Source organism: Dama dama, chromosome 13, assembly GCF_033118175.1.
Source record: "Dama dama isolate Ldn47 chromosome 13, ASM3311817v1, whole genome shotgun sequence".
Taxonomy (NCBI): Eukaryota; Metazoa; Chordata; class Mammalia; order Artiodactyla; family Cervidae; genus Dama; species Dama dama.
This window is the reverse complement of record NC_083693.1, coordinates 29399456-29424662: the sequence shown is the minus strand read 5'-3', so window position 1 is coordinate 29424662 and position 25207 is coordinate 29399456. Positions and strand designations below refer to the sequence as shown.

The 25207-nt window shown below is 50.9% G+C and overlaps 1 protein-coding gene across 1 annotated transcript; it reads left to right on the top strand.

Moving 5' to 3' along the window:
• The first annotated feature begins 864 nt into the window (after positions 1-864).
• Positions 865-24974, top strand: RHCG (Rh family C glycoprotein). Its single transcript, XM_061159604.1, has 10 exons — positions 865-1051; positions 9924-10110; positions 13563-13713; positions 17029-17176; positions 17953-18119; positions 19662-19799; positions 19963-20099; positions 20426-20550; positions 20756-20829; positions 24576-24974. The coding sequence occupies exons 1-10, from the start codon at positions 865-867 to the stop codon at positions 24642-24644; spliced, it is 1383 nt and encodes a 460-aa protein (XP_061015587.1). The 3' UTR covers positions 24645-24974.
• The last annotated feature ends 233 nt before the right edge of the window (positions 24975-25207 follow it).

The window sequence follows — 25207 nt, the reverse complement described above, 5'->3', positions numbered from 1 at the left end:
GGAGAATTCCATGGACTGTATAGTCCAAGTGACTCGCAAAGAGCTGGACACTCATACATATATATGTAAATTCCTAACGCCCTTTTCTTTGGGAATAATGTTAATTTACAGAAAAGTTGTAAAGGTAGTACATAAAGTGCCCCTGTTCCCCACCTCATCCCTCCTAACTTGCAAAAGCAGGGTACACTTGTCACAACTAAGAAACCAGCACTAGTAACTAAACTTCAGACTTTATTTGGGTGTCGCCCGTTTTCCCATTAACATTCTCATTCTGTGCCGGGGTACAATACCTGGGTACCACATGGCCTTATCTGTCCCTGTCTTTTCAGGCTTCCCTAGACTGTGACAGTTTCTTGGACGTTCCTGGTTTTTCATGTACCTGTATGAATTCTGTAATCAGGAAAAGAAAGTGATGAGGACGAAGAAGAAAAGAAGGTGATGACGGTGGTGGTGATGGTGAAGAGTGATGTCCCGGAATGCCTTCGTTTTTATCTCGGTGGGAGGCAAGGGATCTATTCCTTTCTCTGTTCACCAGAACAAAACGGGGAAAGCAGTTGCTGCCTGGCATCTGTGGGATGCACAGAGGCTGGGCGCCTTAATCCCTCCCTGCCCTCTGCCCTCTCGGTTCCCGCGCCCGCTACCGTCCCCTACCCCCACCCCGATGCGGGGGCCCTTGGGTGCAGGGCGAGCCCGGGGCGGCGGGTCCCCTCGCCGGTTGGGCGAGCGCGCGGGCGGCACCCGGATCAACTGTTCCGCAACTCGACTCGGCCGCCCCGCCCCGCCCCTGCCCCAGGTTTTATAAGCCTGTCCTGCTTCGAGCCTCCGAACTGCCCGCTGCCCGCCCCGGCCAGGCGCCCCTGCAGCATGATCTGGAACACTAATCTCCGCTGGCGGCTGCCGGTCGTCTGCCTGCTCCTGGAGGTGGTCATGATAGCCCTCTTCGGCGTGTTCGTGCGCTACGACATGGATGCCGATCCCCACTGGGTGGAGGAGAAGGCGATCAAGAACTTGACCACTGACTTGGAAAACGAATTCTACTATCGCTACCCGAGTAAGTCCCGCCACCTTGCAGGTCCACTTTGCAGGTCCCCCTATCCCGGCGGAGGGTCCTGCCTCGCCTCTGGAGCGAGCTGCAGGAGGAAATGCCGCCCACACCCCCTGCCCCGCCCCTCTTAGGCTCCCCACTATGGAGACTTCCCAGTGCCTGGAGGTTAAGCTCGGGAAATGGCCAGGCGTGCCCAGGCTCCTTTGAACCCGTGAAAACTCAGGAAGAGAGCTCCCTCCAGGTGTCCTCGAAGACCTCCAACCTCCCTTCAGAGAGCCCTTCTTGATTCTTCAGGAGACCCCAGTGGGTGACCTTGGCTCTCTTGTAGGGCTGCGCCCAAACTCTCCACCTTAATAGGATAGTTCCAACGTCAAGGGCTGCAGGGGTGGCTCACTGGCCTACCAGCCCTGCTGGCGTGGAGGACCACAGCACAGCCATGTTTTGGCTTGGAGAGGGAGAGAAACAGCCCTGAATTCCCTGGCATCCGTGGTGCTGTGATTAACAGCATGGCCGGAGAATCACCACACCTCACCTATATCAACCAGGTGGGTGACCTGTAGGCAAAGGTCAACAATACACAGACTCGATTTCCTCATCTGTCCAATGGGGATAATAATGAGGCGTATCCTACAGAAGTGGGGTGAGGCTGGCATGAGACATTGCACATAAATTTCTGGCACTGTGCTGGGCATGGAATCCTCACTTTATAATACAGCAATTACTAGATGAGTACTAAAGGCAGAGGCCCTAGGACTCAGCAGTTAGAAGAACTGGTGCAAGGTTACTTGGGTTGGCCCAACCTCTGGACCCCCAGCCCAGGACTCTCTTCATGCCCTTTTGCTTTCTCGTTTTCCACACCATCTGCCAACAGCCAATGACAGTCTCTTTCTAACTGTTGGTACTCACATAGTCATGGACCGTTAGTTTTAGAAGGGACCCTAAATTTCATCTCCGACAGTCACTTTTGCAAACTGATCTTCCCTCCATGACTTTGTCGTTGTTGTTCAGTTGCTCAGTCATGTCTGACTCTTTGCAACCCCATGGACTGCAGCACCCCAGGCTTCCCTGTCCTTCACTATCTCCAAGAGTCTGCTCAGACTCATGTCCACTGAGTTCATGATGCCATCCAATCATCTCATCCTCTGTCACCCCCTTCTCCTCCTGCCCTCCATCTTTCTCAGCATCAGGGTCTTTTCCAATGCCTTGGCTCTTAGCATCAGGGGACCAAAGTTTTGGAGCTTCAGCTCCAGCATTAGTCCTTCCAGCGAATATTCAGGGTTGATTTCCTTTAAGACTGATTAGTTTGATCTCCTTGCTGTCCAAGGGACTCTCATGAGTCTTCTCCAGCACCACAGTTTGAAAGCATCAATTCTTTGGCACTCAGCCTTCTTTATGGTCCAACTCTCACATCTGTACATGACTATTAGCAGTGTTATGACTCCCATTTCACAGACCAGGAAACTGAGGCCAGAGACGGGACATGTCTTGCAAAAGTCACTCATCCAGAAACCTAGTAAGCCAGAGTAGGAGCTCCAGGGACCCGAACCCCGCCTCCTGGACTGCTCTCCTCCCTTTCATCTCACCTTTCTGCTTTTCTCCTTCCCTACTGGTGGCTGTGACTAGGAGTTGGAATGTAGGTGTGGCCCCAAGCCTGGGTTCCCGGGCCTCAAGGCAATTCCCAGGGGCATGGAGTGAGGGCAGTCCCTTTTGGCAGTCCCTTTCTGGGTTCTTGGCTCCATGCTGTCAACACCTGTGCGGGCTTCATTCCTGCCCAGAGGATTAGAGGAGTTTCAGTTTTCAGAGAAGTCTAGCTCCAGCTGGCTTAAGCTGGGGCCCAGGGGTGCCTGAGGATAGCTCCCAGGGCATGGGCCCCTGGGCAAATAGCAGGCACAGAACCAGCTGGGGACCCACCCTGGCAGTGCCCTGAAAGCCCAAGCTGCTGAACATGAACTTCCTCCTGGGCTGATGCTCCGGGCAGCGTCTGGGGAGGTTGGCCTGAGGAGAAGCCATCAGGGCCTGGGCCCTCGAAGCTTCCTGGGAAAACAGAGGGAGAAAGGAAAGGACCTAAGGCTGAGGATGCCACAGTTTCAAATACCCAAAGGTCTGGTTCATAAAACTGAGGCAGCAAGGTTCACCCCGCGCTCCTGGGAACCTAAACCTCAGATTCGTGCATTCCTCAAGCAGAGGGCAGTGTAGCCTGGTAGTTGACTTTGGAATTAAACAGATATGGGCCCATCACTTTAAATGGAGTAAAGTGAAATTGTTAGTCGCTCAGCTGTGTCTGACTCTTTGTGACCCCATGGGCTATAGCCCGACAGGCTCCTCTGTCCATGGGATTCTCCAGGCAAGAATATTGGAGTGGGTTGCCATTTCCTTTTCCAGGGGATCTTCTCAACCCAGGGATTGAATCCAGGTCTCCTGCATTGCAGGCAGCTTCTTTACCATCTGAGCCACCAGGGAAACCCAAAGTAGATTAAGCTACCTCCCTAATCACACCGAGTCTGAGTATGCCCATCTGTGAAGTGGGAATGTTATTTAATGCACAGGAACTCTTGGAAGATTGAAGATAATGGGTAGCCAGGAGGGCTTGTCTCAGAACATGAATCAGAGGACAGTAAACGCTGGTATCAAGCTTCCTCAGAAGGGATTGATGCTGTTGCTGAAGATGTTTAAGTGCAGGCTTAGCATCCATTTAGTGATGTGTCTTCCCTGATAGCTCAGTTGGTAAAGAATCCACCTGCAATGCGGGAGACCTGGGTTCGATCCCTGGGTTGGGAAGATCCCCTGGAGAAGGGCAAGGCTACCCACTCCAGTATTCTGGCCTGGAGAATTCCATGGACGAGTCCATGTGTGGCAAAGAGTCAGACATGACTGAGCGACTTTCACTTCAGGTCACTTCAGTGATGTGGCCAAGGAATATCTCTGTGAACATGAGTTTGAACTACTATAGCATTTAAATTCCTTTGTGCTCTCCCCACTTGTTCAGTCACTAAGTCATGTCCAACTCTTGCAACCCCGTGGACTGTAGCCCACCATGGGATTCTGTCACATGGGACAGATCCCATGGGAATCTGTCCATGGGATTCTCCAGGCAAGAATACTGGAGTGGGTTGCCATTCCCTTCTCCAGAGGATCTTCCCAACCCGGGGATCAAACCCGTGTCTCCCGCGTTGGCAGGCAGATTCTTTACCACTGAGCCATCAGAGAAGCCTTCTTCCCACTCACAAGCACTTTTTGCATGCTCTGTCAGACAAGGAGTGAATTTGTTTCTATTTTATGTTGCCAGGGATGGAGCTTAGAGATTTTCCCAGCTGGTCAGTGGCACAGGCAGGGGTGAGGCCAAGCCCTCACACTGCACAAAACCTGCTTCCCCCAGTCTCTGTGGCATTGCCACTCCTCAACCACCTGCCCAGGAAGTTTTGCAGTGATGGGATGGTTCTGTGTCTGGCTCCGAGTTGTGGGAGAGGTGGACACAGAGCCTTGGGGAATTGAGGGACTGGCCAGTGGACTTGAAAGGCAACAGGTTAGGCTGGGCTGGCCTATAGAGCCCGGGAAGGGCCGGTCCCCAGGCTGCTGCAGGGCTGAGGAAGCGTTGGAGAGAGATCTGCTGTTGCCCACCAGCATGGGAAACTTGATCCTCAGATTTCAGAAATTTTCAAAACTTGGCCTTCATCAGACCACCCCAAGAGAGAAAAGTGAGCCAGGAAGGGGTCGCAGAACAGCTGTGTACTGGCGCCCCCTGGTGGCCGCTCTCAGAACTGGCCGCCAGGAGCCAGGCTCGCCCCTCAGGGACCTCCCATGGTGGAGGGAGCCTGCATGGCTGCTTGGGTCACTCACTACAGGCTGGGGAAAGTAGCGGAAGGGAGGCGTTGTCTTATCAACTTCCACCGACCCCGAACAGGTCGCCAACCCAATGCAAAGCACCTGGTCAGTCCTGAAAGAGAAAAAGAGAAGTAGTAATTAATATAATTAAGCAATTGCTGAGGAGGAGAAGGGGACGACATGATGAGATTGTTGGATGGCATCACTGACTCGATGGACATGAGTTTGAGCAAGCTCCAGGAGATGATGAAGGACAGGGAAGCCAGGTGTGCTGCAGTCCATGGGGTCGCAAAGAGCCAGACATGACTGAACGACTGAACAACAACAGCAAGCAATTGCTGAGGAATCAGGCTTATGCCCAGGGCTTTGATTGGATGACATTAAATGTGTACCACACACCTCTGAGTTCTGTTACTATTCCTCATTTTACAGAAGAAGAAACTTGAGGTCAAAGAGGTTATGTCCTTGCTAAAGGTCATACAATCTGGACCTTCAGACCATTTTTTAAAAAAATATTTATTATTCATTTATTTGGCTGCCCCGGGTCCTAGTTGTGGCATGTGGGATCTAGTTCCCTGACCAGGGGTCGAATCCAGTACCCCTGCATTGAGCGCAAAGCGTCTTAGCCCCTGGACCATCAGGGAAGTTCTGGACCATTGCTATTAAAAGCATTTTCAGTAGCATCAAACTCGTTTGGCAGTCAATCCTAAAGGAAATCAACTGTGAATATTCATTGGAAGGACTGATGCTGAAGCTGAAGTTCTAATACTTTGGCCTCCTAATGCTAAGAGTCGGGTCATTGGAAAAGACTCTGATGCTGGGAATGATTGAGGGCAGGAGGAGAAGGGGGCAACAGAGGATGAGATGGTTTGATGGCATCACCAACTCAATGGACATGAGTGTGAGCAAACTCTGGGAGACAGTGAAGGACAGGGAAGCCTGGTGTGCTGCAGTCCATGGGGTTGCAAAGAATCGGACACGACTTAGTGACTGAACAACATTCGTATTTCAGTAAGAACCAATTTAGGAGATAGAAGGGAGTAAGAGAGCGAATAAGGAAGGTGTGGAAAGAGAGCAAAGCTGGAGTCTGCGCGCCTGAGGTTGGGGGGCAAGAAACATATCCACAGAAGGGTTAGAGACAGAGGCCAGGACAACCGGGGAGTCACAGAGAAGGACAGAAAACCGGTGAGGTGGGGACCAGCAGGGAGAAGCGCTGAGAAGCTGTGCACTCTCTGCTCTTCTGCCCCAGGCCACAGGGAGAACGGAAGGCAGCCCCCAGGAAGGCCGCCTCTAAGCTCTTGAGCTCTTGAGCCCCGACCCCTGCCCGCCTGCTTCCCCCACCTCCAAACAGCTCACACTTCTCGCTATGGAAGTCTGTGATGCTATCTTTTCCCAGGGTTTCCCCTCACCTCCCTGCCAGCACCGTCCCTGTCTAATCTGCTCAGTTCCTGGCCGGCCAGTGCTCGGCTCCTGTCTCCCACTCATCGTTCCCACTCCCAGCCCTGTGTGCAGATCTGCTGGACCTGAGACCCCAGCTCCAGCCCGAATGGCCAGGCTCCATTGTGCCTGACACTCACTGCCACCACCCACCCCCGGGGTCATGGGGTCATTTCAAACTCCCATGACCAGCCCTAGACCCAGCACCTCCCTCCCTCCCCAGCAACCTCTTCCTTCTTCCCTGCATTTACCAACAGCGCTGCCAGCTCCCCTCCCTGCTTTCCTAACTGTGGTCTAAAGGTGTCTCCTCCCTCTTTCTCCAGTCTGTCACCCATCAGTTCTTCCCAAGAGTCACCGTGACCCCGTGGATGGTGCTTCACATATGCTAGCTCAGTTTCCTCCACAACAGAAACACGATAAACCATGAAACATGATAACAACACAAAATCAGCCTCACACACTGTGAAACCCAAGCCGAGCTGCTGTTTGTTTGTGTAAGTCTGCGCAAAAGAATCTCAAAGCTCAGAGCACCATGCTGGGGCGAGACCCACAGCTCTCTTGCATCAACTTCTGTGCCCTCAACCCTTACCAGCCTCAGGGAAGCCTGCAGGGGAGACAGATGAGGGCAACGGGGGAGGGGCAGGATAGCCTGAGCATCACTGCCCGCCTGCACTGTGGCTGGCCAGGCTGCTGTGGACATCAGGGCCTATCTACCCAGTGGGTAGGAGACATCAGATAGGAGAGGGTCTGCAGTCTCCCCTGATGGTGAAGTGCCACCCGGGGCCCTTGGCTGCTGCTCAACTGGCATATCTGGCTACTCCTGAGATCACAACAGTAATTATTCATTCATCCCTTCAGGGATATTTATGGAGCATCCACCTGGGGAATGCCCCTAGGCAGTGGAGAATCCCAGCATGAACCAAACAGACTTGGCCTGGACTCCTGGGGCTTCCCTGGTGGCTCAGCGGTAAAGAATCTGCCTGCAGTGCAGGGTCAGTCCCTGGGTCAGGAAGATCCCCTGGAGGAGGAAATGGCAACCCACTCCAGTATTCTTGCCTGGGAAATCCCATGGACAGGGGAACCTGGCGGGCTACAGTCCATGGGGTCACAAAGAGTCGCACACGGCTTAGCAAATAAACCACTGCCACCATTTGACTCCTTGGAGCTTTAAAGTCTAGTGGGCTAGACAAACAAACCTAACTACAAATTGTTATAAGAACTAGAAAAGAAAGAAGAAGATGTCATGAGGGAGTGAACCAAGTTGAAACCCAGGGGTCTGGAAGGCCTCTGTGATGAGGTGACTTTTTGCTGAGATCCACAAGAAGAGATGGAGAAGGAAATGGTAACCCACTCCAGTAATCTTGCCTGGGAAATCCCATGGACAGGGGGACCTGGCAGGCTACAGTCTATGGGGTCACAAAGAGTCAGGCAACGACTGAGCGACTAAACAAGAAGTTGCTGGCCATTCTGCAGGAACAGCGTCCCACATGGAGGGACCATCACAGGCAAAGAGCCAGAGTGAGAGGGAGGCCAGTGCGGCTGGGGCACAGGAGGGAAGGGAAGACCGTGGAAAGGAAGGAGGAGGAGACTGGCGGGTGGGGCCAGGCCAGGCTCGGTGAGCCCTGCAGTTCTCTTTTATTCAAAAACTTTTAATTGGGGAAATCATTTCAAATTTACAAAGAGTTGCTAAAACAAAAATAGTAGAAAGAACACTATGTACTCTATTTAACTCCCATTAAGCATCTCTCTCTTTTCCCTCATAAAAGCAAGCACATACATACAGTTCTTTTCCCCTGAACTGAGAGTCCGTTATACATATTGCGGTCTGGCTGCCTTAATACTCCACTATTTCCTAAGGATAGAGGTATTCTCTTCCATCACCACAATAATCAACTTCATGAATTTACACTGTATGCTACTTTAATATACTGTCCCTATATAATTTTGTCAGTGGACCCAGTGAAAACCTTTGTGGCATTCCCCTGTACCCACACCTACTCCCTACCCCAGCCAAATCCAGGATCCCATCTAGGGTCAAGAATTGGATTTATTTGACCTGTCTGTTAGGCCTCTTTAACCCGGAACATCCCTGTGTAGGTAAAGCACCTAGCACAGTGTCTGTCCCATAACAGATGTTCACAATGGGCAGCCTTTCTTTCTCTTTTAAGACACTGATATTTTTCAAGAGTCCAGCTTCAACCCCTTTCTAATAGCATGTTCCTTTGGTGTTTCCTCATGATTAGACTGGGATTATGCCTTCTCAGCCAGAGCACCGCATAGGTGATGTGTCTTTTTCAGAATATCTTCCTGAAGGTGCACAATGTCCGAGTGTCCCACACTGGTGATGTTAATTTTGATCACACCGTCAAGATGTTGCCTGATTTCTCCACTGTATGGTTACCGGATGTTTTTTCACCCTCATTTACAACTCATAAGCAATCTACAGGGAGACTCCCTTAAGACAACACAAATACCTTGCTCTTCCTTAAAATTTATCCCTGGATTTTAACATCCAGTGATGAAATCTTCATTGTGAAAACTATGATTTTCCAACTTCAGTGCTCATTCCACATTTAACTGTTGGGCTGTCAGCATTCTGTTGTAAGCAAGAACCCTCTCTGCTACCTCTCTCTTTTTTAAAAACAGCTGTTCCTGTTTTTTATGGTTTTCATTTGTTATGGTACCTAATTAGTTTGGCCAGTCAAGGGACTCCTAGGCCAAATGAGACTAACTTCTCCACAGTAGATGAATAGAATTGCGTGGGTAAGGCCCTTGGCGAGGGCAGTGAAAGGGGGCTGTCATCTCTCAACAGGGGTGCCCCGGCATTCCTTGGCCTTAAAACCCAGGGGTCTGAGTGGTATAAAGTGGGGGTCTTACCTCCATCCCCTCAGCCCAGTCCACCCCGAGGCATTTTTTCTTCTAATTGAAGTATGCTGCTGCTACTGCTTAGTCACTTCAGTCGTGTCTGACTCTGTGCGACCCCATAGACGGCAGCCCACCAGGCTCCCCCGTCCCTGGGATTCTCCAGGCAAGAACATTGGAGTGGGTTGCCATTTCCTCCTCCAATGCATGAAAGTGAAAAGTGAAAGTGAAGTCGCTCAGTCGTGTCCGACTCTTGGAGACCCCATGGACTACAGTCTACCAGGCTCCTCCGTCCATGGGATTTTTCCAGGCAAGAGTACTGGAGTGGGGTGCCATTGCCTTCTCCGAATTGAAGTATAGTTGATACACAATGCTATGTTAGTTTGTGGTGTATAGCAAAGTGATTCAGTTATACATATATATAAATACATTTTTTCATATTCTTTTCCATGAGGGTTCATTATAGGGTATTGACTACAGTATTGGGCTATACAGTAGGACCTCATTGTTTATCTGTCGTCTGCATAGCAGTTCCTATCTTATGACGTGATGGGGTAGCAGTGGCTCTTCCACTCTCAGCAGTCATAACTGCTGCAGGAGCCTCAGGATCCAGATGTAGGGGTGGCGGGATGGGGGTTGGAGGGTGGCCCAGGTCCGGCCAGTGGTGGAGCAGACACAGGCTCGCTGGGCCGGACGCAGGGCTGCAGCGGGGGGCTTCGCTAGGCCACCGGGACTCTGGGCTGTGTTCTCCCCACAGGCTTCCAGGACGTGCACGTGATGATCTTCGTGGGCTTCGGGTTCCTCATGACCTTCCTGCAGCGCTACGGCTACAGCTCCGTGGGCTTCAACTTTCTGCTGGCGGCCTTCGGCATCCAGTGGGCGCTGCTCATGCAGGGCTGGCTTCATTCCTTCGATGGACGCTACATTCTGGTGAACGTGGAGAAGTGAGCGCCGCTCGGGCCGGGGGCGGGGCGCGGGGGCGGGGCCCGAGCGGGAGGCGGGGCCGGGGCGGGGCCCGGAGGCTCGGGGCTGTGAGGAGCTGGGTCTTCGTCATCCAGCCAGGGTACCCAGGGGCCCTGCAACATACACCCCCCACCCCCAACACACACACACACACACACACACACACACACACACACACACACACACACACACTCACACACACACACACACACACACACACACACACACACACACACACACTCACTCACTCACTTCCTGATCAGTGAGTCTCCAGGGTGGGAGTTCTCATGGTAACCAAGTGCTGTTGGAGGGTTTTCTTCCTCCTAAGACACAGGCTGCAGGGACGCAAGGCCTCTCCCCAGGGTCCAAGTCTGGACTCCGCTCTGACACGTCAAACATCAAAATTTGCCCTGAGAGACCTCAGGCCGTAGGACCCACGAAGGGGAGGGAGTGGGCGGCAGGCGAGAGGAAGGAGTGTGGGACTGCCTGAACCGGTCTCCTTAGGTTCATTGTAGAGGGAATATTGAATGGGGAATCCAGTTGCCTGTCCTCACCCAGGGAACAGAGCAAAGAGCTGTGAGGCATGTGTAGAGTCCTAGGGCTGAAGCCCCTCTCTGCCTCAGCCTTCTAGGGGGGCCCCTGATCCCTATCTCTTCTCACCTCCATCCTCATCACTTTTGTCTGTGATAATCTTTTGGTCTGATAAGTACTACACTCCCTTCTATCAGGGAACTCAGCCCCTCCCTCTGTCTGAAGAGACCTCTTAGGAGCCTTAGCATGTTTCTCCTCTCAACACCACCACCAGGTTATACAGTAAATTTATACACCTTGCCAAAAACCAACTTGCCAAGCAGTCATCTCACTGAATGACTCATTTCTCAAACTCTCCTGCCAGGGAAACCTAAGAAACTTACAACAGTTTCCATTGCATGGTACAAAATCAACAGCCTTTGGGAGATTTCCTCCCTCCCTTCCCTTTTTAGTCAAGGTTTGGTTTATTGAAGGCTCTTCTTTAAGTCCAGTTAGATTGTTTTCGATTTTTTGTAGATATATGACAAGTTTGGCTAAAGAAAAGTACATTTCATAACTTGAGAAAGTTGTCGTTGTTGTGTAAAAACAAGCATTCATTAGCCTGCTTGGAAAACCAAATCCACAGAAAGGGTTTAGAGGCAAATTGGTACAAAACCACGTTTTTTAAAACATTTATTTTTAATTGGAGAATAATTGCTTTACAATATTGTGTAGGTGTCCACCGCACATCACATGAACCAGCCATAGGGATACTTATGCCCCTTCCCTGTTGAACCTCCCTCCCCAAAACTACATTTAAAGTGCAAATCCCTGCTGTCACATACAGGGCACCAATCAGATACCATAGGCCAGGGGACTGAAATTGTAAACATATGACAAATATTTGCAAAATATTAATTCATTCGAGCCAATTAATGAATCTATGAATTAAGAGAAACAGGAAAAATAGTCGACTAGGTAGAAAATGTTTTGGAACCAAGAAGTCAGTCTTTTTGTATATAAAATCTATGACATACATGCATATCACTCTACTGTATAAGATACACAGGAAATTCTCATTCCCAAAGCCATAGACCCAAAGTATAAAAGTGCCTGTGATATATTTAATTGGCCACTACAGCAAAATAACTATGGCTAAATGCAAAACAGAAGTATAGAGCTTTTTTAAATGTTCAAAGGAAATTATTACAAACTTTTGTGGGTTAAATTTTTTGAACCAGTTATTTAACAAGTTAGTCACTTGACAACTTGAGTTTTGGCAACTTGGTTTTTGGGGAAATGATTTTCAGCAACTTAGCTGGAGCTGATTTCTGGTGCCCAGGGCTGAGATGAACATGTCGCCCCCTAGACCTCACCTGAGGATCCTTCTCCTAGCTTCTGTCCTGTCCCTGCTGAAGAGTCCCAGATCCCACCTGTCCCTCCAGGGTTGTTCCCCAGACTCAAGGAGGACCTGTGTGCTCCTCAGCCTTCATTCTCAGGCCTTGCCTGAGATGTGACATCCAGATATCCATCTCCCAGGGGCCAGCTGTGGGCTTCTGTGCACTCCCTCTCACTCCTTCCTAGGGGGTGATCTCTGCCAGGTGGTCTTCTGGCTGAGTTATGGAAATTTGGGCAAATAACTCGGCCTCTCTAAGTCTCCATTTCCCATCTTTATGATGTGGCTAATAATGGTACCTGTTCCATGGGTCCAGGTGTGATACAGGAGGGCCTGTGCTGCACTGAACAAGCATTGAAGTGCCTGGCACTTAGCACCTGTCATCATTCATTCAGCCAGGCCCAGGGGATGCAGCAGTGAACAAGGCTTATAGTGAAGAGACATTCCAGTGGACATCCTTTGTCTGGGAGGGACCCTGAGAGGACAGTGCCCCGCCCCCACTCCACACACTGTCCCTACCATCAGCTGGCTTCTTACTTCTCACTTCCTGATTCACACACACACACACACACACACACTTGAGTATCGGGGAGGGGGCTCCTGTGGCTGTGACTGCCTTAAGGAAGCAGTAGCCCCTGCTGTCTTTACGAGGACCCTGGTTGACAACGCTCATGGCTTGGAGGCCACACTGAGAGTCTGCCTTGGACTCCAGGACAGCTTTGCTGCTGGCAGGGCCCAAGGAGACCTGGGTTAGGCACAGTGGGCATGTGGATAGAATCAGGATCCCCTCTGACCACATGGCATGCCTCTGCTGGCTGGCTGGGTTTTCAGGGTCCAGACTTAAGGAGGGCCTGCACGCTCCTTGGCCTGCATTCTCTCTGTTGGCCTTCCCATCCCCTCTCTCCACCCAGCCCCCAGCTCCCTACTGCCTGCAGGATGGTCCTTCCTTCTTCCCTGGACATAGATCCTCTCTCCCAGGTAAGGTGAAGAGGAGGTCATGATGACTCAAACCCAAGCAAGGCCCTGGTAGCCAGCAGGAGAAGTGTGTGTAGAGATAAGGATTTGGAGGCAGAGACCACATCTGGTTAGAGGTATTGGGGAAGGCTTCCTGAAGAGGTGGTGGGTGAGAAGAGGTTTTGGAAGGGCAGGTAGAAAGTGAAGGGCAGGACAAGGTCGCAAATACGGACTGGACTATATTCAACAACAGCAGCCAGATCACTTGGGTGCCTTGAGTACAAGCTGCCTGCAAGGAAGGGGGTGGGACCTGAGATGGGCCCTCAAAGGAAGGGTGTGGTGGCATCTAGTATGTGCCACTGCTGTGCTGGATACTTCACAGGCTATTTCTTGCATTCTTAGAGTAGCTGTAAGATGCTATGTGCCCATTACCACAGATGGTGAAACTGAGGCTCAGCAAAGTTAGACCACAAGCCCAAACCCACAGGTGACCAAAGTTCAGATTCAACCCCAGAGCTTGAGTGCCACTTCTTGCTGTGGCCTCAGCCCCTCCCCTGACCTGTCTCCCCACAGCCTCATCAATGCGGACTTCTGCGTGGGCTCGGTCTGTGTGGCCTTTGGGGCAGTTCTGGGCAAGGTCAGCCCTGTCCAGCTCCTCATCATGACTCTCTTGCAAGTGACCCTCTTCTCAATAAATGAGTACATTCTCCTCAACCTGTTAGAGGTGAGCAGAGCTCGGAACAGGGATGGCGGTGGAAGGGGAACTTGGGGGGACAAGAAGGTGACAGAGAAAGAAAGGACTGGGGAGACAAGCCAGCTGGATTCAATTCAAGTTTGACCAGTCACTTAATCTTCTGAGTCTCAGTTTCCCCAGCTGTAAAGCAGGAGAAATGACATATATTGAGCATCCACCTGGTACATCAATCCAGCAACTAGACAGAGCAGAGGTTCCTCGCGTGTTGATTTTCTTCCTCCTTTCTCTTTCTGGCACATCAGAGGGAAAGAATGAGATGTTCCTGCACATCATCTTGCACACACACATTCCCAGATTGCTCTGCCAAGAAAGTGACCCAGTATACTGAGGGGGCTCATCTGTAAGGAAAGTTCCCAGGGGAGTGGCCAAAGCAGACATGTACAGTTGCACAGGTTGCACACTGCACAACTCTGGAGGTGCCATTCACATGGACCTCTATGGCAGGAATGATGTCCCCTGAGGTTGGCTAATTCACTGGCCAAGGTAAAGAGCATCTTAGGCCTCTGACTCTTGTTTAGACACTTCTTTGGCATATTTGCAGGAGTAGGGATTATTCAGGAACCCCATCCCTTTCTCATTCTCCAACTTCTGTATATTTGGACTCTGCCTAGAAACCTCCAGGGTTTTTTTTTTTTAACATAGAATTTTTCAGAAACAGGGTGATCAGGACTTGCACAGTGGTTCCTCAGTATCATCTGGGATCCAGTCTTTTTTGTTTCACTATTTTGAGCACGTGATTTCCATTCTTTTTTTTTTTTTGGTGCTGTGCCAAATGTGGGATCTTAGTTCCCCACTAGGGATTGAACCCGTGCCCTTGCAGTGGAAGCACAGTGTTAATGTTAATCTTGGGACTGTCAGGGAAGTCCCACCCCCAGGGGTTTTGCTTTCAGACCACCCTACATTCAGTCACTCATTTTGTCTTTTTTTTTTTTTTGGCCATGCCAGGTGGCATGTGGGACCTTAGATCCCTTACCAGGGATTGAACCTGTGCCCCCTGCAGTGGAAGCACAGAGTCTTAACCACTGGACCACCAGGGAAGTCCCTCCCTGTCTTCATCCTTGCCCGACCCACCACCTCAAGCTAGCTAATCTCCACCAGCAGCTGTGGGGACCTGTTAATAATGCATGTAAGACCATTCCTCTGATGAAAACTCTTATTTGTTTGTTTTTTCTTAATTTCACTTCAAATCAAATCTAAACTTGTTTTAAGGCCCTACATGTTCTGGCCTCAGCCTTTTCTCTAAGCTTATCATCTACTCTCTCCCCATCTTTCTGTGATTTGACCATATCCTGTGGTCTGCTTTTCAAATACCCAAGCTTGGTTCCACCTCAGGGCCTTTGCACTTACTGTTCCTTTTGCCTGGAGTTCTCATCTCCCCGGTCCTTTTCATTATTGAGGTCTCAGCTGCAGTCTCACCTCTCAGAGAGGCCAGCCCAGGTTCTCCTACCAGTGTTGCCCTCTCCCTTACCTCCTCCTAGTCACAGAGCACTTATCCTTAAGGGAAAATAAGGGTGAAACCTTATCTGTCTGGAGACTCTCTCTATTCCTGGCACCTGGCCCAATGCCTAATAAAATTATCAAGAAGTATTTGTCAAGGGAATAATTTTGGATTTACTTGTCAGGCAGTGCTCCAGGCAGTGGGATACAGGAGTGGGCAGGACTCTTTGTTTCTATCCCAAGGAACTCACAATCTAGTGAGGGGGCCAAGAAGCAAATAGACAATGACCAGTGAGTGAGACAAGGATGGAGTTCCAGGGCTAGGTGCCCTGCGGGGAGGGGAGGAGGACCTGAGCCAGCATACGGCAGGCCAGGGAGGCTTCCTGGAGGAAGCGTTGTTAAAGCCAGAAGTCAAGTAGGAGATAATCAGGCAAAGGAGTGAGCAAAGGTGTTTGAGGCAGAGGGAATGGGGGTGGGGAGCTAGGGAGGGGAGGAAGGAGCATGGATCATCAAGGCTTTCATAGACTGTGTTAAAGAGTCTCACCTTTATTGTGAGGGCAATAGGGAGCTATGGAAAGTTCCAGGCAGGAGAGCGGCACAGTCAAATGCCTGCTATGGAAGTGTCACTTTGGCTGTGGTGAAGAGAACAGTTGGAGGCAGAGAGTCTAGTTAAGAAGCTGCGTTAGTCACCCTGGTGAGAAGTAATGGGACTGGGTCTGGCCTAGGACAAAGAGAAGAAAGTGGGTAATATGCGAGTTATAAAAAAGGTGAATAAACCAGCCTTGGAGACTGGTTGGGGTGGGCAGAGAGAAAGAAGCTAGGCTAGGTGAGGGGGTACACAGGGGCGTCAATAGATAAGATCTGAAATTGGCTGAGAAGTGGTACCTTGGGTGTGAGTTTAGAGGCAGAGAAGGTTTCTTTGACCCTCAAAACCCCTCTCCGATCTGCTGCAGAAACTCCCTCAAATGCATGACAGTGTTTGGGCCTCTCCTGCAGCTAAGTTGAAACACAGGAATCACTGCTGACAATTAAGGAGCACTTGCCCTTGCCTGGGCCCTGCTCTGAATGCTTCACGTGGGTTATCTCATTCACTCCTTCTCTCTGAGCTAGGCACAGTTATTACTCCCATGTTACAGATGAGAAAACTGAGACTCAGAGAGGGTAAGGGGCTCCCCCGAGGTCACACAGCTTGTAGAGGCACCCACCAGGCTGGGAGTCAGGAAAAAGGTATGTCAACAATTCAACAACTAGCCCTGTGACATTGGATAACACGCTTACATCTCTGGTTGGGTTTCCCATCTAAAGGGAAGAAGCAGGTCTATGATTCTTTTTTTTTGTTGTTGTTGTTAATATTTATTTATTTATTTTGGCTGTCCTGGGCTCTCACTGCTCTACAGGCTTTTCTTTAGTTGCAGTGAGCAGGGGCTACTCTCCGATGCAATGTATGAGCTTCTCATTGTGGTGGCTCCTCTTGTGCGGCACGGGCCCTGGGGCACAGGCTCAGTAGCTGTGGGGCATGGGCTCAGTTTCCCTGTGGCATATGGGATCTTCCCGGACCAGGGATTGAACCCATTTCTCCTGTACTGGCAGGCAGATTCTTAACCACAGGGAAGTTCCCCACTTTAATTTTCATTGAAGTATAGTTGAGGAGGGGATTCTCACTTCCTCCCCTTCCCAGTTGATGGGTCTACCAGGGCCCCAGGCTTCCTTCTGTGGCCTGGACCTCCTTGGAGACAGCTGCACCTCTGTCTGTCTGGGGGGTGGGGGTGGGGTGGGGGTGGGAGAGTGTCAGAGGAGGGAGGGAGAGGAGGGTCAGACCCTGACAGTACCCTTGTACCCATCCATCAGGTGAAGGATGCGGGGGGCTCCATGACCATCCATGCATTTGGCGCCTACTTTGGGCTCACAGTGGCCTGGATCCTCTACCGCCCTAACCTAAACCAGAGCGAGGACAGGAAGAGTTCTGTGTACCACTCGGACCTCTTTGCCATGATCGGTGAGAGCTTCCATAGCGGTTGAGGGGCCCCCGTGATGACCGAGGGCCGTGCTACCCTGGTGGTGGGTGAGGGTCACCATGAGCATTTCAGGCTGCGGTGATCATACCTCATCCCTACATGGTCTGGTGCGTGGCTGCCAGTTCCCTTCGGAGAATGGGCAGGGAGAGGTTGCCTATAGATATTTCAAGGATCCCAGTTACTTGTCCCTTTTCCCCATGGGGCTGGAAGAAGTCAATCACTCATCCTGCGTGTTCCCTCAAATGCCTCAGGGCAGACACAGTGATAACCAGGAAGTTCGTCCATCCCTGATCTCAGCAAGGTGTACGTGCCTATTTCCTGTGTCCATTCATTCCAGAGAGCACATATCAGCTACCTTCTCTGGTCTCTTAAAACCCAGCCCTACCTTCAAGGAGCTCCGAACAGGGTAGTGGAACAAGTGGCTATGCTACTTGATTATCTCCCTACAGTGGAGAAAAAGATTCTCCCTCAAGGTGCCTGGGAAGCAGGGTGGGAGGCATCTCACCCAGTTATGGGGTCAGGGTAGACTTCCTGGAGCGGAGTGGAAGACTAAGACGGTGTTAGGTAGTGAGTAAGGCAGGGAGGGCCTTCTAAGATGAGCCCCCAGCACGAATAAAGTTCCAGGGGAGGGAAATGGCTGGGGTGTGTGAGTCACTTGATATCTCTGGAGTTAAAGGACAGCATGTCTGTCCGAGCTCCGTCAGGCCCATCTAATGCCCCTTCTCCCGGTTCCACCGGCCCTGTCTGGTCTGGCCAGGCACCCTCTTCCTGTGGATGTACTGGCCCAGCTTCAACTCGGCTATATCCAACCACGGAGATGCTCAGCACCGGGCAGTCATCAACACCTACTGCTCCCTAGCAGCCTGCGTGCTCACCTCCGTGGCGCTCTCCAGCGCCCTACATAGAAAGGGCAAGCTGGACATGGTGAGTGGGGTGGGGGCGGGGGAACCTTGGGGGAAGCTGTGGCCACAACTGCCTGTGCCCAGTGGGCACTGATCACCGCGCCCTGCCAACAACTCAGTGAAGCAGGCAGCATAAGCATTATCGCACCCATCTTGCAGATGAAGAAACTGAGGCCCCGAGAGAAATGATTTGTCCAGATGATGCAGCTGGCTTTAGGCAGAGCCCAGAATCAGATTCGTGGAGGTTCTATCATGCCGGCTGCCCTGGATGAACTGGCTCCTTCTCATCCTCCTCTCCCCACAACCTGGGTGCTGACATTAGTTCTGGACTGAGCAACCCCCCCCACAAAAAAGCAGCTTCTGGCCCTCAGCCTTCCTAGCTCTGCCCCTACCTGCCGCCTCCACACACTCAAAAGAGAACCCCTTCAAAGCACTTGGGACACGTGGGGCTGCAGTGTTCCCCAGCGTCCTTCATATCACGCCACTGGGCATGTGTTCCTGTCATTCCTGGGGAAGTGATGGGTGTTGGTAGATTTTTCTATAGAAAGAGGACCACCTGTCTCTCTGATATCCTTTTTATTTATTTTTGATTGCACTGGGTCTTCCTTGCAGTGCTCAGGCTTAGTTACTCAGAGGCATGTGGGATCTTAGTTCCCCAGCTAGGGATCAAACCTGCGTCCCCTGCGTTGGAAGGTGGATTCTTAACCACTGGACTATCCACAAAGTCCCACCATCTAATACTCTGACACTAGCTTCTATACCTAGGCACCTATGTGCCAAGATGCTGCCAGGAGTGTGTGTTATTCCGGGACACAGCCTTGAGCCCCGGGATGCACTGGACAGTCACTGTAGAGAGATGGGGACACAGGCAGGGGGGGAGAGAATCAGACACGCCCCTGTGGGCATGTGCAGCGAGGGACATGGAAGAGGGTGACAGTCAGGGGCTCTGGCTCCACACGGACCCGGATCAAGACACCTTTCTGCCCTTGGCTGGCCGTTTGGTCTTTGATAAGCCCATGAACCTCCCCCGTGCCTTAATTCCCTCACCTGCAAACATGAAAAGGCTCGCCTCCTGGGCTTGTTGTGGAGATGAAACATAGTCCTCGCAAGCCAGCACCACGGTCCCCGGTGCAGGTAGGTCCTCAGAGTGGCAGCCGGTGCTCGTGTCGGCTCGCAGATTCTGACGCCAGCACACGTGGGTACAGAGAACATCAGACACGCGAACCTGGGCACACCTCTGTGGCTGGGCACCCAGATCCAGAGGGGACGTGCAGTTGGGCTGAAGGGACTCATGGACACATGCACACTGCTCCGTGCAGAGAGAAGATGCCCCGAGCGCTGGTGAGAGTGGCAGGTGGACAGACAGCACGGGTGGCTGTCCCAAGCCTGGGCTCAGGCTGGAGTCCTCTGCAGTCTCCTGGCTAGCTGAGATGCATGGGAGCCATCTCTGGCTCCCAGGTGGGCCCCCCCACACAGGAGATCAACCTGGGCTCTAGGTCAGCTCCTCCAGGATGCTACTCTGGGAGAGGACTGAGTTCCCGCCTGCTCTGCCTGCTCCGCCCAGGTGCACATCCAGAACGCGTCGCTCGCTGGAGGAGTGGGCCTGGGCACCGTTGCCGAGCTGATGATCCTGCCTTTCGGCTCCCTCCTCATCGGCTTCATCTGCGGCATCGTCTCCACCCTGGGTTTTGTGTACCTGACGGTGAGAGCTCCAGGGCCAGGGACTGGGGGTGGGAGGGGTGCGGTCGGTCTCTAGGGAGAGGGTGGGGGCTGGGTCTCTGCGTATTTGGGGCTTCCAGAATCCTGGACTCCCCACAGCCTGCCACAGCCCCCTGCCTGGGCAACACTCATCCCCCCATTTCCAGCCATTCCTGGAGTCCCGGTTGCGCATCCAGGACACCTGTGGTGTTCACAACCTGCACGGCCTTCCTGGCATCATAGGCGGTGTTGCGGGCGCGGTGATGGCAGGCATCGCCAACATTGATCTGTACGGGGAGGAAGGGTAAGAATGGAGGTGGTGCAGGGAGGCTGAGCACCCTCCTTCCTTCTCAGTTCCTCCTTCCTACTGTTCCTCTAGGGTCCAAGACTATCTCTGTCCCCTTTCTCGCCCGCTATGGACCACTATTTCATGGGCCTCTCTCCTCAACCTCTGTCCTTCCATAAGAATCTTAGAGACCATCTGATCTTTCTAGTGCCCCCATTCTGCAGATGGGAAGGCTAGGGCCCAGAGGTTATTGAGCCTTCGTGTCCACTCATGCGTGTGGGGTGACAGCGGGTAGTCACTTGGCCTCTCCAGGGATCCTGACCTGCCCTCTGTCTCTACCACAGGCTTGCCTATACCTTTGGTGTTGAAAGAAGCAAGACAAACTGGAACCCAAACATGCAGGGCAGGTTCCAGGCTGCCGGGCTCTTTGTGTCACTGGCCATGGCCCTGGTGGGCGGCATCATCGTAGGTGAGTGGGGGTGACCGTGCCAGAGAAGGTGGGGCCCTGTGGTTGGGAGACCCAAGAGTATGTGCCAAAGGTCACCTGGAGCCCCCAGGAAGCCTTTGTCTCTGCACTGATGTCTCTGGGGCCGGGAGGATTTTTCCAGTTGAGGGGAAGGTCTGGGTAGGCAGAGAAGTCATTCTTGACCTCTGGGACCTCCAACTTCCTTTAGGGGTCATTCTGAGATTACCATTCTGGGGACAACCGCCTGATGAGAACTGCTTTGATGATGCAGTCTACTGGGAGGTGAGTTCTACTGACTTGTCCCGCAGCTCCTCTCCCGGGACGCCATCAGCTGGGCTGGGGCCTGGGAAGCCGGAAGCTGAGGGTCAGGGGACAGAGCTTGTGTCCTCTGCTCCTTTATCCAGGAGGCTGGCCCCTGGGGGGTTAAAGGCTTCATTCTACAGTGTGTGTGCATGCTCAGTCATGTCCAATCCCTTGCAACCCTATGGGCTGTAGCCTGCCAGGCTCGTCTGTCCATGCGATTTCCCAGGCAAGAATACTGGGGTGGGTAGCCATTTCCTTCTCCAGGGAAATCTTCCCGACCCAGGGATCAGACCCACATCTCCTGCATCTCCTGCACTGGCAGGTGGGTTCTCTTACCGCGGAACCACCTTGGAAGCCCTCATTCTAGAGCAGTACTTCCCGAAGTATAGTGCCCCCTGGAGCAGCAGCAGCAGCAGCACCTGGGAACTTGTGAGAAATACAAATTCTCAAGTGCCACCCAGACCTCCTGATTTCAAAGCCCAAGGGGCAGGGCCCAGCCCTCTGTCTACAAGCCCTCCACATGATTCTGATGAAAAACTCATCTGTGAACCAACCACCTAAGACCAGTGGGCTTGGGCCCTTACATGCACACTGGAATCACCTGGGGGTCTTTAGAAACTTCCCAGGTCTCAGCGTCCAGAGACTTGAGTTCACTGGTCTTGTGTGGGGCCTGGATATTAGCATTGTATTTAAAATTTGCCAGGTGAATCTAATATACAGCCTGGCTTAACAATCACCATGCAGTCCTCAGCTTCTGTAGCCATAAGAACCACCTGGTGACCTGGGAAAAACTCAGTTTCCCAGACCTTAGCCCAGAAATTCAAGTTCAATAGGGCCTGGACTCTGCATGGGAACTAGCTCCCAGGTGATCTTGTACTGACACTCCCCTAAGCCTCTAGAGCAGCCTCTAGAACAGCACTGGTACAAAATCTACCTTGAGAAACATTGTTCTAGAAGCTGAAAGTAGTCGAGTGTCACAGAACTCAGCTTCTTTAAAAATGGGCCACAGTTCGGGCTTTCTGTGACTTCAGGGTGGCCTTCCTCCCCATGAATCATCATGACAGGTATTTGCCTGTGTTAGGAGATGGGGAGGGATACACAGGGTCCTTCTTATCTCCCAGCCTTCCCGCTCATGACAAGGGCGAGACCTAGCCTCTGTCTGTGGCCCCTGGTACAAGGGTCTGCCCAACATGTTCCTTCTTTTGGCTATTTGTTTTATGATTAAAGTATGGTTCATTTTCAATATTAAATTAACTTCAGCTGTACAGCATAGTAATTCGACATTTTAATAGATTACACTCTAATGTGCTATAAAATAATAGCTATATTTCCCCGTGCTGTACAATATATCCTCGTAGCTTATTGATTCCATACATAGTTGCTTATTTGTACCTCTTAATCCCCTACCCTGTTTTGACCCTCCTGCCTTCCTTCTCCATACTGGTAACCTCTAGGTGTTCTGTATATCAGTGAGTCTGTTTCTTTTCTGTTATATTCATTCATATGAATATTAATATATTCATATATTCAAAAACATTTATGTTTTAGATTCCATATATAAGTGATAACATACAGTATTTTGTCTTTGGTTTATTTCACTAAGCACCCTCCGTGTCCACCTATTTTGTTGTAAATGGCAGAATTTCATTCTTTTTTATAGCTGAGTAATAGTCCACTGCATATCTATATACTCACCACATCTTCCTTTTCCATTTATCTGTTGTTGGGTGCTTAGATTGCTTCCATATCTTGGCTCTTGTAAATAATGTTCCTGTGTACATCGGTATGCATATATCTTTTCAAATTAGTATTTCCATTTTCATCAGATATATATCCACTAGTGGAATTGATGGATCATATAACAGTTCTGCTTTTAGTTTCTTAAGGAACTTCTATACTGTTTTCCACAGTGGCTGCATCAGTTTACATTCCCACCAACAGTGTACATGGGTTCACTTTTCTCACATCCTCACCAACATTTGTTGTGCGCTTAATCGCTTAGTCGGGTCTGACTCTTTGCGACCCCATGGACTGTAGCCCACCAAGCTCCTCTGTCCATGGGGATTCTCCAGGCAACAGTAGTGGAGTAGGTGCCGTGTCCTCCTCCAGAGGATCTTCCCAACCCAGGGCTAGAAGCCAGGTCTCACTGTAGATTTTTTGATGACAGCCATTCTGACAGGTGTGAGGTGATAACTTATTGTGGTTTTGATTTGCATCTTTAATGATTAGCTGGCTTTGTATTTTTAAAATCATACCAGAAGTTTTCAGGATAATCTTAACTAATATCCACTAAAAACCAATATTATGTACATAACTAATAAGGCTTTTAAATTTGCTCTTCTTTATTTTTAAAATTAAAACATGAATAGCAGCTCATTAAAGAAAATCTGGAAATAGAGATAAATAGAAATTCCATCACCCTCATTGAAGCACTATTAATATTTTGGGTATATTTCCTTCCAGCCCCCCCCTTTTAAATCTACATGGACTTTTCTTAAATAGCTAAGATGATATTATATTTGATTTCATATCCTGCTCTTTCTCTATCATAAGAACTGTTTTGTGTTATTACATAATGAATAAACTTTATTTTTTAGCAGCATAATTATTTTCATTCTATATTTGAAGTGGGAACTTAAATTATTTTAGAAACCACACAGATTTAAAGTTAATGAAATAAACTAAAAAAAAAATGTATCTATTCTATACATAGAAGTTCACTCTTGGTTCCGTTTTTCTTCTTCTTCTTCCTTTTCTATGGAATTCTAGTTTTCTCATTAGGGATTGAACCGGGGCAGCCACAGCAGTGGACGTGCCAAGTTCTAACCCCTGGACCCCTGGGGAATTCCCTCTTGGTTCTGTTTTGATCCTTTACATTGTTGTTGTTTTAGTCACTCAGGTGTGTCCGGCTCTTTTGTGACCCCTTGTAGCCTGCCAAGCTCCTCTGTCCATGGGACTTCGATCTTTATAACTTTTTCCAAGTTCACACCTTCTCTGTGCTGTATTATCAGCAGTGCTCAGTTTCAAGCCACACAATCCCATGCTGTTGGAAGTAAGCCACCATCAGGCCATTCTCATGGCCCCTGGCCTCTGGCAGTTTACCTGGGAGATGAGGTGACTTTCAGAGGACAGAGGTGAGGCAGATGTCCCCGAGGAGCACAGGTGAGGACATCTTTAGGATCAAATCTAAGCCTTGAGGCCAAGGCTGGGCTGATCTCCCCCATCCATACTCCATCTACCAGTCCACTTCCGGCTGTCCCTACATCCCCACTCCCCACCCCAACCTCACTCTTGGACCATCCTGGAGTTCAGGGAACTTGCCAAGCTGCCTCTTACCTGGTGCATTACTATTCCTCTTTCAAAAGTGCGTTTGGCACAATTAGAATTCCCCCAGGCTGGGTTATCAGCCTCTTGCGTGCATGTACAACTCTTACTGTCACTGTGCACTTCACTTGGACCCCTTTCCTTTGCTCTAGTGGGCCAAGGACTATGTCCTGCTTGGCCTTGCAGTGCCCAAGCACCCTGAACAGTGGCTAACTGAACTAGGAGCAGGACACGTGTGTGGATTGCCCTGCTTCACGGCATGCAAACTGCACGGTGACCACAAGGTGGCGCCCACCACACACCGTTCGCCGTTCCTGGCCTTGCCCAGGCTGTTCTAGTTCCACCAGGGACACCTGCCCCACGTGGGGCAGGGCCCTCAGAGCCGCCTCCTCTCTCTGCAGATACCCAAGGAGCCGAAAAGCACTGCCATCCATCCTGAGGACTCCAGCTTCAGGCCCTCAGAACCTTAAACTCCCGGGGCAAGAGAGAAGCAGGTGAGCATGGGTTTGGCTTGTACGTAGGGGCCCAGCTCTGGGAATCAGATGCCACCAGCAAAGGGGCAGAAAGAAAGCATCAAGAACTGACGATGTGAGCTTCTACCCGCCAGCATCATGCTGCGGTTGGTGGGAGAGGCACTTGGTGTCAGACCATGTGCCTACTGGACAGACACAGGAATCTGTGGAAGGCATTCTGGACTGCAAAGAATATATGGAAAGTGACCTGGGCGTACCCATGGCTTTGCTGCTTACTGCCTACATGACTTTGAGGATCTCTTCACCCCAGAGACTGAGCCTCAGTTTCCTCGTTTATAAAAATGGAAATGACAGGCCTGGCTTTATTCAGTTGATCAACTCGGGCAAGAACCTTTTTTCCTTCCTTCTCATTCTCCTTCCTTTCCCCGCCCCCCCCATCTACTAACATTTCCTTGCTCCCTCTGTGAGATGCACTGAGCCCTTTTTCATGCCTTTTGCACCTGACACCTTAGAGAGCTCTATAAGTGCAATTCCCACTTTTCTAAAGATTTTTTTTTCTT